At 36.8% G+C, this 15,239-nt stretch overlaps 1 protein-coding gene across 1 annotated transcript in view; it reads right to left on the bottom strand.

Annotated features, from left to right (window-relative positions):
- The window catches only part of LOC132608007 (uncharacterized), a 30,252-nt gene extending 20,237 nt beyond the window's left edge, over positions 1–10,015 (bottom strand). The window contains exon 1 of the mRNA XM_060322091.1: positions 9,861–10,015. Within this exon, the coding sequence (XP_060178074.1) occupies positions 9,861–10,015 (155 nt within the window). The remainder of the gene's footprint in view (positions 1–9,860) is intronic.
- Positions 10,016–15,239: the final 5,224 nt, after the last annotated feature.

Here is a 15,239-nt window from a genome sequence, read left to right as displayed (position 1 = left end):
ATTTATCATATTAATTGATGTTAATTGACGAAACTAACAAGTGAGTCAACCAAAAGCTTGAACTAAGGAAAAACATCTTAGAGAGTAAGAGTTTTAGGACTAGACAGGATTAGAGTGTCAGAATGCAGAAAATTTTGATATCTAAGTTCGTTGTTTCAAGAAAACAGAATGATAGATTAAGTTGTTACTCATATGAGTTAAACTAGATGGTTGAAATGGTCAAGAATGTTGCTTGAGATGATTTGAACATGTCCTGCATTGACCTATAAATAATGCACCAGTCCGTCAGTGTGAAACTATGGTAATGAATAATAGGGGATGGTAGACATAAAATCACATAAGATGAAGTTGTATCGAAAGGCGTACAATTCATGGTAACATTGTAGACTTGATTAAAAATAGGGAACAATAAAAATTGTGGTGTTTGTAGTCTTCAAGAACAACTACTGCTAAGGGTAAAATGAAAACAATAATTAATTTTGTTGAGCTTTTAAAACTATAAATAATTGAATAATTGACAACTAAATTTAGAAATCACGACAGATAGTTTGCGATAGTGAGACTAACTAATATTGTGAAATACGAAAGTACCAACGGAAGAATTATTGGTCTTAAAATTCAATAGCGATTATGTAAAGCTTAAACTGTAGATATTACTCTCTCCGTTTCATAGTAGCTAGTGCTTTCAGCTTGGGCATACCCCTTAAGAAAACTAGTCACTGCTAGAAAGTAAGAAGTGTTTTTCATACATAAAGAGGAAGATGAAAAACTCATCGATCTCCTTACCGCTCCGTGGGGGCCTTCATTCACTCTTCTCTTACTTTCCCTACTTCTAGAAAAAAAAAAAGAAATGTTGAACAAAAACGATCTTTCTAAAGTGTTGGCAGCAGATCGGTCGGTTGCGGGATGGGGCCGGGAGCAGCAGTAGGAGAAGCGATAAGCCCTTCAATCTACTCCTCAAAGCAGGAAAGGAGGACCGCTTTCAACATAATTCAAATAGATAGTTCTGCTCACATCAAGGGAAGCTCTTTATTAACTGAGAAGCTCATTGGCTCGCCTTTGACTCTAGCCTCTCATTTAGCTCGCTACTTCGTCAACTTCTCAGTCCCTCTTGAGTGTGGTACGCACCTCTACATATTTTCCTATCTATAGTCAGGGGACTGCTGCACATACTACTAGCTATCCATCTAGCCTACGATAGCGAAGGCTAAAAAAAAGATTGAATGAGGTCATTAACATTGAATCATCATAAGAAAGTCAAGTAGTCCGTGACTGACTAGCCGACGCTTCTGCCTTTCCACTTTCCACGAGTCAAAAAATGTAACGATAGCTAAGAGAACTAGAGAGCTAGAGCGAAATACTTGTAGCGAGTAAAGAACGATTTCACTTTCCAATAAAATAGTACGAGTTGTAAAAGCGTAAGAGCTATATAGAACCACCTTTGGCCGGTCTCACATCTTCCCATCCTCTACTTAGTTGTCTCAATTACATCGATCCTGAACTACGTCCAGCCAAGTATTCTTGCCCTTACCCTTTCGGTCGAGCACAACCTCCCGAGCGCTAGGTTCAAGCAAATTCATACCACTTCGTCCCTTTAACTCTTCAACCTGATCTCTACATTCATAGCTTGAAAAAGCAAAAGAGGGTCACCTCTCTTAATGACTATTCTGAAGCTTCCTTTCTTTGGGAGTAGGATCTCTTTCCTAGGAGCTCATAGAAAGATAGCGAAGTCAGATAGTTCTTTCTTGCTTTCCTTCTATCTTTCTTTCTATTTCAAAGCTTGTGCTTTGGTTCAGATCACTGCTTACTTACTTGACTTGCCCCCTTTTTTTTAAGCAAAGAGGAAGTCGTGCAAGCAAGCGAAGTGGAATCTATTAGAATAGAAAATAGTGCAGCTCGATCAGTATAAGAATAAAGCCAGGAGGTTGGCAGGAAAGGTGACTTTCTTTTCCTTTTCGACTTCTTCCTTTAGAACTTCCTGTAAAGTGGAAGGGTAGGCCTTTGGCACCAGAAAGGTGAGGATCGAAATTCGGAGAGTGAAGAGAGGAAGGAACCCTCTTTTTAAGTCCTACGTACTGCTCTTCTCTCAATCGCTCTTTGGTATTCGGAAGTGGAAAGCGAACTGCTGGCTGTGGCCGAAAAGAGAGGTTCTGTCTTTCTTCATTCAAGTAAGAAAAAAATGGGACGCTCGCAGACCGGAAGGAAGAGAATTATTAGAACTCTCGTCCGCCCCTCTCCTTACAGTCAAGTGGTTGAACGCCCCTCTTTTTACCCTTTGTAGCTGAACTTTCTTACTTATGCGATGAGGAGCTTACTTAGTATTGAAATCGAGTTGGCAGAAAGTACCGAAAGTCGGCCGCCCGCCCTATCATCCCGTGTCTCAACCAACTTTTTTCTTGTCTCCAAATCTCTCTTTTGGCTTTTGAAACTTCGATTCGTGACAACTACTCATACGTGCCAAAGAGACTTCCTTCCCTTACCCTCACATGCATCAGGTGCCTAGACTTGCTAGCTACTTCTATAAGACCGAGGATTTGTCCAAGTCTTCTTCCTAATAAGGATTTTTGCAACCTATTATGTGAAGACCTCGTAGGCGAATACCTAAGATATCTTCCTCAAACGGAGGGGGAGGAGGGGTATGACCATTACTTTAGCTAATCTCTTATCTATATAAGAAAACGGATATTGGGATGCCTATTGAATTCTTCCTTATAACATTGGATTCTAACAAGGCTAAGAGCAGCGGATACAGATAGAAGACCAAGAGCGCTTATGTATCATCTCCTGTCGAAAAACGAAAAATCCTCTTCTTCTATACGAGACCTAGCTCTTTCCTCCCTTTACTCAAAATTCTTCTATTAGTATTAGTGAAAGCTCAATCCTAACTCTCTCACTAAGAACGGATCTTGCAAACAGTGTTCTTCCTAAAAAGCCAGAGCGGATACCTTTCTTATATACGCAACGCAATTTTCGATTTTCGGATTAACAACACTTGTTGAAAAGATTCTATAAAAGAATAAAGAGCCTATCTTCTTCTTTCTTTCCAAATCCAAATACAATGGGATGGGCATCTTTCTATTTCTGCTACTATGCCTCCTGTTTACTGTTTAGTTCAGTTACTTTTTTTTCTTGCAAGGGAAAAAATAGGCGATTCGAATCCCCGTTCTTCTGATTTCCTCTTGTCTGCTTTCTTGCTCATGCCAATGCCTAACAAAACTGTTAAGAAATCTGCATGGGATTCTGTACCAAGAACATCGGCTTCTCATGTCGATCTTCCGTTCGGCCAATTGGACAGCGTCATCTTCGTTTAGTTTACTATTCAACGTCCCCCAACCCCTAGTTGTACAGGTACAGCCCAGAAGCTTCCTCTTTCATATTGATGAAAGCGCTAGGCACCTCTTAACAGTTCAAAGTCCCCCCTTGGCTTACCCAGCTTTTAAGGCGGGTTTGAGAACTTCGGATTCAATATCAATAGCTGTGGATTCGATTCCTATTCTTATATATGCAACCTAAGCAGCTACTTTTGTCCGTGCATATCAACAATCATGCTTTTCACAAGTTCGGTACGCTAGAGGGTGACGAAGGAACACTAGTTCTATTGGCTCTAAGCCCGCATTCTTCTTAGCAACCGAGTCGATGTCAAAGAACCCGAGTGAGGGCCTTCTCTGTGCATTCATGTGCAGCTAGGGGAGTTGCAGGACTAATTCCATTTCCAAAGCTATAAGTCCTAGACTAGAAAGGAGATTTGCTTGATGTTAAGTCAACTCTACTAGATGCAGTTGCCCAGGAATCCAATGCACTAACTCCTAGACTTAGACGATATTCCCTTAGGGATACGTTAGCAAGTAATCCCTCTCACTAGTTGCCTTTCAAAGGCATTTTGACATTATCCCTTTTCCACGTGAAAGCAGATAAGAAGTCTCGTCTTCATCCTATTGTGATGTCATCTCTATTAAACCTGCTATTCCTATCATGCTATTTCTTCTGTCATCCAACCATCTAAGACCGGATTCAATAGCAGCTCCTGCACCCATTGATTTTGCACCTTCTAACATCTCGAGCTCGGTATTGTACCTTAACCTCAGTACACTTCACACCCACCCAATCGTGAGAAAATGACGATTCACTAAAAAACTTCTCTTTTTGTTTTGACGTTGTCAACATCCCGAAAGAAAATTCCTTTGTTAGTGATTCGGCTTTCTATCTTAAAAAAGATAACGAAATTTCGAAGAAGCTCTTTGTTGAATATTTCCCGCACTTCTTCAGTCCATTTTCCTACTTTATTATGCCGATTCCTCTCTCCGTATATTTTATGTTAGAAGGAAGGCAAAAGCTGACTGGTGCTTTGTTTAGGGACGGGAGCCACTCCTTCTTTTCCGAGTTTGCCTGCATTCTCTCGGTAGATAGGGCACTCCCCTTTCTTAGCGCAGGATCTACTTTGTTTTCTCCGCTTAACACTAACGTAATCCTAAAAGACCTTCGTGCACCGGTCATGTTCTCTTACTTTAATCTTCTCTTTCCTCAAATGGAAAATAGAATAAGCCCTTTTCGGAGTAAGGGCGGTTAGCAAGAATGTGTTTGAATCAATCTTGGAAGAATGCGCTCCTATTTCATCAGCTTTTGGGAATAGAAGGGTCTTTAGTCTCTTAACAACAATCGAAGAGGCTAATCGAGATCCTAACTATAAGTAAAAGGGGATTAATTAAAAGGACTGGACAAATAGGTTTTGACATAAGCAAAGCTTTCAAGCTAACCTAGGAGCTCCTGTCTTAAAAGACGAATACGAATTAGTAGGGCTGCCCCCAATAGCTCTTTTTGAATGGACATCTGAGATAGCATCAAGCCGAGCACAAAAGAGATCTGGGGACTGTTAAGCCTTCTAGCATAGGTGATGCCTTCCCAAGGTCTGGTCTCTTCTGTACAGGTACGGACTTTGAGAAGACGGCCTTTCTCTTTTACTGTGTGGAATAAGAGCGGGTGCCTTTCATTTAGCAAGACTAGATAAACCAAAGCAGTCTACGATTGCCGGGTTTTTTAGGAATGGAATTTCTAGGAAGATTCGCGGAACCGCCAGGAATCAGTACTGCGTCGACTGCTATGTGCTAAAGACTGCGGAATAAGAGCTCTTAGTCCTTTCGGCATAAAATAAAGGCTGTTCTTGTTGCGGGTTTATCAGAGCTTGAGAATCTAGCTAGGGCTATTTGAACTAATAAGGAAAAGTAGGCATGCTAAGGACATTTTGATGGCATTGAATCGGAAGATAGCCTATCTAAGAGAAGATGAAATAGCAAGTGCTTGAGAAGAAAAGAAGCTGTGAGGGAATGCGCTCTGACTGATATCATTCAGGCAATTCCATTCTTACTGTCCTAGGAAGAAGGAAAGGATAAAAGATCCCACGAACAGGGTTAGCGTAAGAAGAGCTTTTGCAAGAAGGGCGTCGTTCTCAGATGGGCAGATGGAGCTGTTAGAAAGAATTACCGATCGTCGGGAAGAGAAGGGGAATGAATCTTTTTTTGGGGGAATAAGCACTCTTGTCGCGTCTGGAGTTGTAGATAGTAGGGGGAATCGCCTTTCGGGTTGTTAGAAAAAACACAGTTGTTAAAGTGAAAAGAACTCTCCTTTTTGACTTTTAAATAAGAATAATTATCCGATCAAGGGCTAACCCACACACAGAGAAGGAAGAAGCTATCTCAATATCCTTCACACAGATGAAAAATGGTTTTAAAATATATTGTTTTTTTGCTTTTAAGTATGCAACAACAAGAATGTTGAGTATGGTTAAACATTTTTCTCCACATTGAGTAGCACTTCGGTCAAGAATCTTCTTCATTGTTAAATGTGATTGCACCTAGAACTGAACTTGCCTTGCAACACAATACAAGATAAGATCCCACGATTTATCATATTAATTGATGTTAATTGACGAAACTAACAAGTGAGTCAACCAAAAGCTTGAACTAAGGAAAAACATCTTAGAGAGTAAGATTTTTAGGACTAGACAGGATTAGAGTGTCAGAATGTAGAAAATTTTGATATCTAAGTTCGTTGTTTCAAGAAAACAGAATGATAGATTAAGTCGTTACTCATATGAGTTAAACTAGATGGTTGACATGGTCAAGAATGTTGCTTGAGATGATTTGAACATGTCCTGCATTGACCTATAAATAATGCACCAGTCCGTTAGTGTGAAACTATGGTAATGAATAATAGGGGATGGTAGACATAAAATCACATAGGATGAAGTTGTATCGAAAGGCGTACAATTCATGGTAACATTGTAGACTTGATTAAAAATAGGGAACAATAAAAATTGTGGTGTTTGTAGTCTTCAAGAACAACTACTGCTAAGGGTAAAATGAAAACAATAATTAATTTTGTTGGGCTTTTAAAACTATAAATAATTGACAACTAATTTTAGAAATCACGACAGATAGTTTGCGATAGTGAGACTAACTAATATTGTGAAATACAAAAGTACCAACGGAAGAATTATTGGTCTTAAAATTCAATAGCGATTATGTAAAGCTTAAACTGTAGATATTACTCTCTCCGTTTCATAGTAGCTGGTGCTTTCAGCTTGGGCATACCCCTTAAGAAAACTAGTCACTGCTAGAAATTAAGAAGTGTTTTTACTAACTTACCTTAATTAAATGCCTCGAAAAAAGAAGTACTCTCCCCGTTGCATAATAAGTGATGTTTTTAGCTTGGACACACCGCTTAAGAAAACTATTCACCGCTAGAAAGTAATAAGTATTTTTACTTACCCTTAATTAAATGCCTTGAAAAGAAGAAAGTAGATCTTGAATGGTTTCTTAGTTATGTAAAATTAACCTCCATTTATTTAAATAAGGGTAAAATGAAAAAAAAATCAATATCTTATTGATTTTGCGAAAAAAGCCACCTTTTTTGGACCAAAATGGAAAGGTAAAAACACCATATTAAATGGATGGACTAGATCTTTAATGATTGCTTGGTTATATAAAACTTCATTTATTTAATATGGGTAAATTTGAAAGAAAATAAAATCATTGCCTTCTTGATTTCGTAAAACACTACTTATTTTGAACAAAAATATCACTTATTATGAAATCAGGAGAGTATAGTAAGACTGTAGATATTAATGGTCGGGAAATTTGTTGATTCCGTAACCTTATCAAACAGTAACATTATAAAAATTTTGAGAAATTTATTGGAAATTAGTGCAAGAAATAAGTATCCAAAGCCAAATTGCAACTTCTATGAAGTATATACTCCCTCTGTTAAATTTTACTTGTCCGTATATAAAAAATTATATTTCATTTTTACTTGTCCATTTTAGTATATCAAGAGATATTTTTTTAAAAAAAATATACTCTTAGCAGTTACAACTCACTCCGCAAATCATTCTTAAGTCCATAAAGACTATATGCCCACTAATATGAGTATTATGATAAAATATACAACTCATTTATTATTTCTTAAGGGAGTGCAAAATCTATTCTCGACAAGTAAAAATGAACAAAAGGAGTATTAGGCCTAATTTGTTTTATTAAGATTAAGACTCTGCATCTAAATATTAAGGTGTGCATTATGTAGATGTTTAAATTGAAATGAACATCTGAATATTAAGATGTTATATTAAATAATTAAGAATAACGGTAATGGTTAGCAGTGAATAGATAAAATTGGTGAATGGTCATTTTTCTAAAAGTTTTTAGATAGACATCTTAAGGAGGCAAGAGATGCCTATGAACTTTGTGATGGAAGTTGAGGTATTCGATGTCTGGGGGATTGATTTTATGGGACCCTTTGTGAGCTCTTGTGGTATGAAGTAGATCTTGGTGGTTGTTGATGATGTTTCTAAATAAGTAGAACCGGTGGCTTTACCTAATAACGAAGCTAGGAGTGTCATCGGATTCTTGAAAAAGAACATATTTGCTCATTTTGGCACCCCAAGGGCGATAATCAGTGATGGTGGCTCTCACTTTTGCAAACGAGCATATATTTTACGGGATTGATGGAGAAGTATGCAATAGCGCCAGTTGAACTTGAACATAAGGCCATGTGGGCCTTGAAGAAATTGAACATGAATTGGGAAGAAGCTGCCAAACTCAGGTTGTTTCAACTTGACGAGATGGATGAATTCTGATACCAGGCCTACGAAAGTGCAGCACTGTATAAAGAGGATGAAACATTACCATGATAAGAAGATCCTCAAGAGAGACTTTCAAAAAGGGGATCCGGTGCTGCTGTATAATTCAAGACTGAAGCTGTTACCTGGTAAGTTGAAATCTAAGTGGTCCGGTCCATTCTAAGTGGTCCGGTCCGGCCTCATTTGTTTGCACTTATTGGAGATCTGAATCTAAATGGTTCAGACCTTAAGCCATTAAGTGCATTTGTTTGCATTAAGATCTAAGCACTTATTGGGTCTGAATAGGTCTTAATCATTAAGATCTTGAACCAAGTCTTAATATAATTAAGTGGTATTTTTGTATGGAACTTTTTTATCACCAGCTCCAACCCCAACTCCAACCTTCCACCTCAACCCCACCCCCACCCACTCTACACTCAAACCCCACCCCACCACCCACCCAACCCCAATCCCCACCCCACCACTAACCCCAATCCCACCCCACACCACCAACCCCCACGCCGCACCACCCATTCCCACTACCCCCACCTCCCACCACTAACCCCACTCCCCACCAACCCCACCATCAATCACACTCCCACCCCCGCTACCTCCCACCTCACACCCCAACCACCCACTACCCACTACCCACACCCCTCCACCCCCACCCTCCACCCCCACCCACCACGACTACAAAATATCTCCACCATTACTAGTGAACATAAATGTTTCATTTTTATTTATCAAATAATATTTTATTTTATTAAATTTGTATTTATCTTCTACTATTTAGTTACTTTTTAATTTGAATTGTATATTTATTATGTTTAAATAAATACATTATGCACATTCAGATAATGAAAAACAAACAGTCTTAATCATTCAGTGTTCAGACCTAGAGACAACATCTTAATAATTCAGATGTGCATTCAGATTCAGACGTCTTAATCTTAACGAAAACAAATGAGACCGACTTTGTTACACATCTATAAGGCATAAATAGGCCATCAAACTTGGCTGGCAAGCATGCCCTCCAACTTTGGATGTGCACAAGTCGACACCTCAACTTGTCTCCACTTTGTTAATTGAACACTCCAACTTACAAAATGATCATCTAGACACCTATAAAATTTATGTGCCACGTCAGCATTTGTGTTTACGTGTTCAACTTTATACAAGTTGCCAGCTGAGGCTAAGCTTGAGAGCCTGTTTATATATTATGTCCATCTTTAATCATTCAGATATATTCAGGCCATTAAGTGATTGCAAAATTTTAAAAACAAACACACTTAACAAGATATTTAAATAATTAAGATTCAGATCTAAAAATAAATAAACTTAGCTCGATATTACGACAAGGTCACTGCTCACCTACTAGCTCGATTTCAAAAATAGAAAAGGTGTGAAACCAGGAAACGTTTTTGTCCATTTGCTATTCAAAAGTGTACTTAGTTGCTACGTAATCTGTAGAATGTCGTTACTCTCATGGGGCATTAAATTATAGGTGACCTTTAAGTTTTAAAATTGAGTAGAGGTGAATCAAGTTTTAATTATTGAGTAGAGGTGATGTTTTTTTATTAGTGATTAAAGAGTTTTGGACTTGCCCAATAGTTTCGTTTTTAACAATTTGACCGTAAGCTTTATTTTTAACACTTTGCCCCCAAGTTTTATTTTTAACACTTTGACCCAACCAATATAAACTCGAAAAAACAAAATGGGTCAACAAAAAAAAAGGCACCAATAGCCGCACCCGTTTTTGCTCTTTTCGCTCCATTCTTCTTGTTTTTCCTCCTCCTCCTCCTCCTTCTTCTCCATCCGCTCGTTCTCATTCTTTTTCCCTCCATTCTTCTTCCTTGACTTCCATTGCTGCTTCCCCTGCTTCTTCTTCTTACATTGCTGCGCCATTTTGAAGAATTTGCTCAATAAAAGAAAAAATGAAACCACCAGATTTTGCAATTTTATGGCTGGATTTCGTTCGTGTCTACCTGGGCATTACTTCATAAATATTGCTGCTTCCCTTGCTTATTTTTCTTCCACTGCTGCGCCATTTTGAAGAATTTGCTCAACAAAGAAAAAAACGAAACCACCAGATTTTGCAATGTTTTGGCTGGGCATTACTTCATAAGTGATTTCCGCTCATTTGGTAAGTAAAATATTGTTGTTTTGTTTCAATTATTTATCTGGGTTTTGCTGCTGATTTTCCAACAATCTACAGTAGCAATTGTACTTGTTGCAACAAGTGCTAAAGCTGCTGTATAACAAATTTTAAATTTTTTCAACAACTATTGTAGTTTCTGCAACAGCTGTTGTAGTTTATGCAACAACTATTGTAGTTGCTGCCACAGTTACAACAGATTATGTAGTCGTTGCAACTTCTATAGTAATTGTTGCTAAATACGTCATATGAATAAGTTGCAATAGATTTGTGAGTTGCTGCAAGTAATGTACTACCTATTGCAACAAGTAGTTTACTTGTTGCAACAACTCACTGATATGTTAGATTCAGCTTCAGTCCAACAAAACCCAAAAAACTGAAGTCGACTTCAACAGATCAGTTAGTTGCTGCAACAAGTGGATTACCTGTTGCAACAAGTACTATACTTGTTGCAACAACTCACTAATCTATTGGACATCTTCAACTATCTTTGGATGAAACAAAACCCAAAAAACTGAAGCTGACTCCAACAGATTAGTTAGTTGTTGCAACAAGTATTGTACTTGTTGCAACAGGTAATCCACTTGTTGCAACACCTGATTCATCTGTTCCAAAAAGTCATTAAGTTATTGCATTTTGTTACTATATTGTCATGACTCTTTTTTTTTAAAAAAAAACAAAATATATTCAGGTACCATTAATGGGGGACTCAATAGCAATAGGTGTTGATTGCCATGGCGAATAGATCGAGAAGAACAATCGATACATTTGGCGATGGAAGGGTAGTCACATGTTAGAGACGATAGCGATGACTATCCAAAGAGATGTTGTGTTTGATGATTTTGTGAACTTAATCATCACCTATTGTGAATTAACTTGTGAACCGAAAGATCTTGCCATCACTTACATGCATAGCTCTTTTGAAAACCAGAGGGTCTTGCCTTTTAAGATAACCGATCAGGATCGTTTGCGTACTTATTTGAATGATGTATCTAGGCTCATTTTAAGGGTATACGTGGTTGGAGGCCCGATAGAGAATCATAATTTAGGTCAATACCAATAAGATGTGTTAAATGATAAATTGGATGGGGGTGGATATGGATATGGATATTCCAGATAATGGAAGTGGGGGTGAGCCGATTCCTACACCCGAAGTTGCAAGCAATACACCGTGTGCTGCACAATCGTCACAGTGTAGCTATGTTCAAGATGATGAATCAGGTTTTTATAAAGGAATGTCATTCAAGAACAAGGAACAACTAGCAACTATGTTGAAACTTGTTTGCGTGAAGAAAGATTTTACACTCAAGAAGGTGATTAATTCGCGCACTGTGTATTGCTTTAGATGTGTACATCCGGAGTGCAAGTGGTGGCTGAGGGCTATGAAGCTTTTAAGTTCTGACAAATTTTGTATTACAACCTACATAAAGTATCACACATGTGGTTCTGAGCATATTACTAGCCATAATCCACACGCCACAGCGAAAGTCATTGGTGAATACTTCAAAGATAGGTTTCCCGACGGTAAAGGCTCATCTACAAAAGATATGAGCCAATCATTCTGCACAGAATTGGGTTGTAAGGTAAGTTATTGGAAAGTCTGGAAGGGCATGGAGATTGCAAAGGCTTTGACAAGGGGGACACATGAGCATGGGTATGCGGTGCTTAATGCATATCGTTATATGCTTTACTCCGCAAATCCAGGAAGTAAGACGGCATTGAAGGTTGATGATAATGGGAAGTTCAAGTACTCTTTTGTAGCCTACAAGGCTTGGATGCTTGGTTTTGCGCAAAAGAGAAAAGTCATAGCTATCGATGGGACATTCTTGAAGAGCAAGTATGAAGGAGTGTTGTTGTCAGCCGTGGCACAAGATGCGGAGAATCATGTTTTTCCTGTGGCATTTTGTGTCATGGACAAGGAGTGTGATGCCTCATACAAATATTTTTTTGAACAAATGAGAAGCTTTGTAGATGATACCACAGAGTTGTGCATAATATCTGATAGGCATCTAAGTATCAAAAAGGAGGTTTCAATTGTCTTCCCTTTATCTCATTATGGTTGTTGCATGAGGCACCTTGGGGAAAATCTTCGAACCTGCTTTCACAATACGAAGGTCGTATCTCAGTTTTATTAAGCAGCAAAATCGTACAATATAGATGAGTTCAATGACCATTTCTTGAACGTGTTGGATTCCACATATGGAGCAGGGTATTCTTCCCTGAAAATAGGTATTCATACATTACTGTTTCCAACAAGTAACACATCTGTTGGAACAACTAATTCACTTGTTGCAACAAGTTAATAACTTGTTCCAACAATTCACTTAGTTGTTGCATTTTGTTATGACACAGAGACAATAACTAAAGCTGTTTCCAACAAGTAACACATCTGTTGGAACAACTAAATTACTTGTTGCAACAGGTAAGTTAGTTGTTCCAACAACTCACTTAGTTGTTGCATTTTGTTATGACACAAATACAATAATTGAAGCTGTTTCCAACAAGTAACACATCTGTTTGAACAAGTTTCTAACTTCTTGCAACGAGTTAGTAACTTGTTCCAACAACTCACTTAGTTGTTGCATTTTGTTATGATACAGATGCAATAACTGAAGCTGTTTCCAAAAAGTAACACATCTGTTGGAACAACTAAATTACTTGTTGCAACAGGTAAGTTAGTTGTTCCAACAATTCACTTACTTGTTGCACTTTGTTATGACATTGTAGCGGGTCTATTTTTTTCGATTCGTATTTGCACTTGCCTCATTTATAAAGGAAAGTGTCCCGGGGAAGTACGGTTGTCAATCATACCGAGAAAAAGGAAAAATATACCTCTACGTAATGGTACTCTAAATGGACTCTATTTTAGAGTCGCCACCTAGTATTTAGGAAATTAGGAAAACAGTTCGAAAAGGATTCATTCAAAAAAGTTAAATTTTAAAAGAATCCTAATCTAATCAAAGTTCAGGTAAGGGTTCTGGAAATCCCCCGGGGAAGGTGTTAGACACCCTGGTATTAAATATCCATAAAATACAGTTGAATTACGGGTTCTAATAGTATGCCTTTGTAGATATAAATTGCTCGTGATAAAAACAGTTTTTTGTTTCATATTTCCGCAAATAGAAATTAGTCATTCATGCCAAAAGCACTATTGTCCTTTTCAAGAAACGAAAAAATGGTAGAGTTTTCCCCAAAATTGGGCATTTTTTAGATTTCGGACTAGAAGACCTAGGTTAAAACCCGAAGGCGTTAACCCAGGTAGAACACTACATAAGCTCATCCGAGTTTAGAAAAAGTGTTTTTAGAAAAAAATGTTTTTAAGTATAGAAAAAAAAAATTGAAAAAAGTTTTTATAGGCATACTAATATACTCCATAGGTTAGCCATATTTTTAGACCTTTTATCCAATTCTTGGTTTTAATCTTTACAAAAAGTCTCAAAGTTTACTCATTAGCCTTTTTAATAGTCAAAACAGTTCACTCAAAATGATAATCCAAGTTTACAAAACATCTTTTCCAACTCAAGTTTCAAATCAATCAAGTAGTCCTAAGTTTTCCTATAAGTTCAAAATCATATCAAAGGTATCCAAAATCCTCAAAATCATCCGCAATCCTAAATTTGCCTAAGCGGTTTTTTTTTTTTTTTTTTTTAAAAAAATTTGAAAATCAATTTTTAGCAACTCTTAGGCGTGATAATCTCATTCAGGGTTCCAATTTATATACAAGCATACATATATATAATCAAGTAAATAATATAAAGAGAGTAGGGAATTGGGCCGACCAAGCCCAATAGAAAAATGCATAAATAAATATTTCCGCTCTAAGTTATGCTCCAATGCCTTAGTCCTTCCATGATGGGGGTTGACTCGATCTAGAAATGTTAGTGGGCCACGAAAGACCACCAACAAATTGGGGAGGTCCCAAAAGATAGGTGTACAAAACATTAGTAATAGGTTGAGGTCAATTATTTAATTTACAAAGCCAAAAATAAAATAAAAAATTATAATACTTTTAAACCAAGCCCATAATTATCATACTTATAAATAAAAGGACAATTTATGCAAAAGGCCCAATAGTTGCTATGCATCAGTAACAAACTCACAAGAACTAAGGTTTTTTTGTTTTTTTTTTAAATTTTTTTTATATATATATATGTATCAAAAGCTAACAAGAATGAATAAATCACACTAAACCTATCAACACAATGTCAAAATTCTAACTTAAGCTATTATTTTCCTTATTTTTATCTATTTTAATTAACCTAAAATCAGTTAACATTGTCAAAAATAGTTTATTTTCATTTTTTCAAATGTTATCAAATTCACATAATATCCACTTAATCATCAAGCAAGGCTAAGCTAGCAAAGAATTACTTTTAACTAACACAAGTATCATAATAAATATATAATCATAACTAGAAATGAAATAAACGATATCACTTTAACTAACCTAAAATCACTTAACATTGTCTAAATCAAACTTCTAATTTATTTTCATTTTTTCAAATGGTATCAAATTCACATAATATCCACTTAATCATCAAGAAAGACTAAGCTAGCAAAGAATTATTTTTAACTAACAAAAGTATCATAATAAATATATAATCATAACTAGAAATGAAATAAACGATAGAATGAGAGGTTACCTTTTGATAGGGCAACCTAAAGATCAAAATGAGGATTGATTCAATCTACTTCAAGCACCAAGCACTTCACAAAATATTTAAACCCCTTTTTCTTTTAATTGTTTTTCTTTTTCTATATGTATATCTTATATTTGTATCTTTTGTTGCTAAGCTTTGAATATATAAATCAAACGTTAGCTTTTAGGATGCCAAATTTGAACTCTTTTTTTCTTTTTTTTTTCTCTCTTTTTCCCAAAAATAGAAAAAGAAGATTCCCTTTTTTTTTCTTTTCTTAATGTCCATCCCTTCTATTTGTGGGCAAGCCAATTTATAATTTTATGGACAAAAATAG

The sequence above is a fragment of the Lycium barbarum genome, chromosome 8 (assembly GCF_019175385.1).
Source record: "Lycium barbarum isolate Lr01 chromosome 8, ASM1917538v2, whole genome shotgun sequence".
Lineage (NCBI taxonomy): Eukaryota > Viridiplantae > Streptophyta > Magnoliopsida > Solanales > Solanaceae > Lycium > Lycium barbarum.
This window is presented reverse-complemented; position numbering and strand designations above follow the sequence as displayed.